The sequence below is a fragment of the Oncorhynchus masou genome, chromosome 22 (assembly GCF_036934945.1).
Source record: "Oncorhynchus masou masou isolate Uvic2021 chromosome 22, UVic_Omas_1.1, whole genome shotgun sequence".
Lineage (NCBI taxonomy): Eukaryota > Metazoa > Chordata > Actinopteri > Salmoniformes > Salmonidae > Oncorhynchus > Oncorhynchus masou.
Genome location: NC_088233.1, coordinates 11582800 through 11585622, shown reverse-complemented (window position 1 = coordinate 11585622; position 2823 = coordinate 11582800). Strand labels below are relative to the sequence as shown.

The following is a 2823-nucleotide window of genomic DNA, read 5'->3' as shown; positions in this document are numbered from 1 at the left end:
AAGCAATATGACGTCCTTTCCACTTGCAGTCTTTCTCCCATTAACCTACTCCATACTTCCATCTCAAAATTTAAATGTGTTATTCCATCAGATTTATTTTGACACTGCAAAACAACCATAACATGTATGAATATCTTGACAGGGTTGTAGCCTATATATTATTTGTGGGAATACTTTAAAAAAAGATGCACATATTTTGATCACTATGTCTGCCCTCTAAATAACATTATAGTGTCCAGCTGTTTCGAATGTGAAACCATTTCTGCCATCCTTACCACCTATGTCTTCGTTTTAGCATCTTTCCACCAACTGGGCAAGAGTTGGGAGTTTGAATTGACCAGGGGAATGCTGGTGTTGAAACCCATGCTGTAGGCTATAATTTTGGAATGTCTAATTGGCATTTTGGATCCATCAAAAGTAAAGCTGAGAGGAACACTCTGTCCTCAGATGGCTGGCTCGCCCTTTGTGATGCGGCTTTCAGCAATGAGCCTCTGTGTGTAATGTCATGTTTTATCCATCCATACCTAGTGCACTCTCATAGCGCACACAAGACCGTACCTTGACTTTCTCCGTCGTAACAATCGCCGCAATAGGGCAATCGAATGAAGGAGGGCTTTTGTTTTGCGCGCAACTTGGACATCTTCACGGTGTACTCGTCTCGTTTCCATGACGATTTCAAAATCAGGTTGACTGAAAGCGAGTTACTGTTGGCAAAACGAATGTATCTAAAGTGGATCCATTTTATCGGACTGGACTAATGGACTTCCTAAGAATTCGATGGAAACTATTGAGTCCGTTTTTGTCAATCATGGAAAGCGACTAATATACTATTTTCGGCCATGCCACAATGGTTATAATTCTGGTCTTGCTATTGGTGAATGTATTACACCCCAGTCACCAAAAGCCTCGTTCTTCTTCGCTGGTAAGGACATCTACTCCGCAGAGTGTCGGTGGGCAGAGCTGTGTCCTCAGGCAGCGCAGGGATGCTGTGGGGCGCGGAGGAGTGTATGAGCACCTTGAGGGAGCACCGAGACACAGAAAGCTGTACTGTGCCACAAAATATCACTTACAAATACATCCCAATGGGAAAATAGATGGGACCCTAGAGGAGCATAACCCTTACAGTGAGTACAGTGTTATTTGCGTTCTTATTTCTGCCATGTTATATGCTATGCATATATTGAAGTTTATGTTCAGGCACTATAGAGGCTAAAGCCCAACAAGAATAGTCCCACGGTATACATGATTGGAAATAGTTTTAAAGTAGACATTCATGATTTCTCAGTTAAAACAGAGCTCTGTTTTACTTCTTACAAGTCGTGTGCATTATTATGGGGTCGTTCCTACTATCCACTGTGCATTGGTAATTTGGCAGGCTACATTGGAGTGACCAGAACACTACCTGATGATGTAAAGTGTTACTGAAGTCTAACTAAAATCCATACAACATTGTTGTTGCATCCAACACAACTGTAGTGGTATCTACATTATAATAACATTGTTATTACACTGACATAAGTATCACTTGTCATTCCATGAAATGACAATGAATTTACTTTCTTTTTTTATTGACTGAATTGTTTTCCAATTGAGGTATATTGGAGATCACAGCAGTGGATGTGGGACTGGTGATGATTAAAGGACTGTTCTCCGGGAGATATCTGGCCATGAACCAAAAAGGACGACTACATGCATCTGTAAATGAGACATGATCTCTGAGATCTTTCTTTGTCCTCCCTCTGTTCTTCTGTCTGTCTGTCTGTCCTTCTGTCTGTCCATCTGTCCCTCTGTCCGTCTGTCCGTCTGCCTGTCTGTCCGTCTGTCTGTCTGTCTGTCTGTCTGTCTGTCTGTCTGTCTGTCTGTATCTCTCTCTCTCTCTCTCTCTCTATCTCTCTCTCTCTCTCTCTCTCTCTTTCTTTCTCTCTCTCTCTCTCTCTCTCTTTCTAATAATTGGATAATTGACTACCATTCATATACAGTCTCATTTCTATTGTGCACAGTGTTACATTTGGAAAAACTTTATTTGGTTTCAACTAAAGTAATTTTGTTCTCAGGCTGCCTTCACCCAGGAGTGTGAGTTCATGGAGCGGATCCATGAGTTAGGCTACAACACCTACGCCTCCCGCCGCTACCGGACAACCCCACACTCCACCTCAACAGGAAGTAGGCGAAGGGTGAGCGCTGGGAGGCTGTGGTATGTGTCAATCAATGGAAAGGGCCAGCCAAGGCGGGGCCTGAAGACCCGAAAGACAGAGAAGGCCTCCCTCTTCCTGCCTAGGGTCCTGGGCAACGAGGACCATGACATGGTTCACCTGTTGATCAACAGTAGTCTGGGGTACAGGCAGAATGCCCTCAGACTCACAGGGGAACAGGGCAGATGAGATAGAGATGTATCCATCTCCAGGGAGCTTGATGACAAGTCTCACTTGTCAGACACGTGGACTGTTGGAAGAGCATGACTGGTGACTGAGAGATACAAGCTCCCCTGCCCTCATTTAAACCGGCATAATGATACTGTCCTGTGAATAAAGTGATCAGTGTCTCGAATATAATGTATCTTTGTACTCTTATTGTTAACTCACATTATCGGAAGTACATGCAGTTAATGTCCTGTATTTTTCTCGATGACCATTTCATAGGAAGATGTCTGGAAGGATGCATGTGGATTTACACAATAATATAATGGACAAAAAAGCACTTGTACAATCAATGGTATAATGTCCTCTGTGACTCAGTTGGTAGAGCTTGATGCATGCCAGGCCAGGATTGTGGGTCCCATCCTGATGTACGTTACTTTGGGTAAAAGTGTTTGCAAATGATAAA

The 2823-nt window shown here is 43.2% G+C and overlaps 1 protein-coding gene across 1 annotated transcript; it reads left to right on the top strand.

The window, feature by feature from the left end:
• The first annotated feature begins 427 nt into the window (after positions 1–427).
• LOC135509015 (fibroblast growth factor 3-like) lies at positions 428–2823 on the top strand. Its single transcript, XM_064929303.1, has 3 exons — positions 428–1124; positions 1594–1697; positions 2055–2823. Exons 1-3 carry the CDS (start codon positions 848–850, stop codon positions 2379–2381), a joined length of 708 nt encoding a protein of 235 aa, XP_064785375.1. The 5' UTR covers positions 428–847; the 3' UTR covers positions 2382–2823.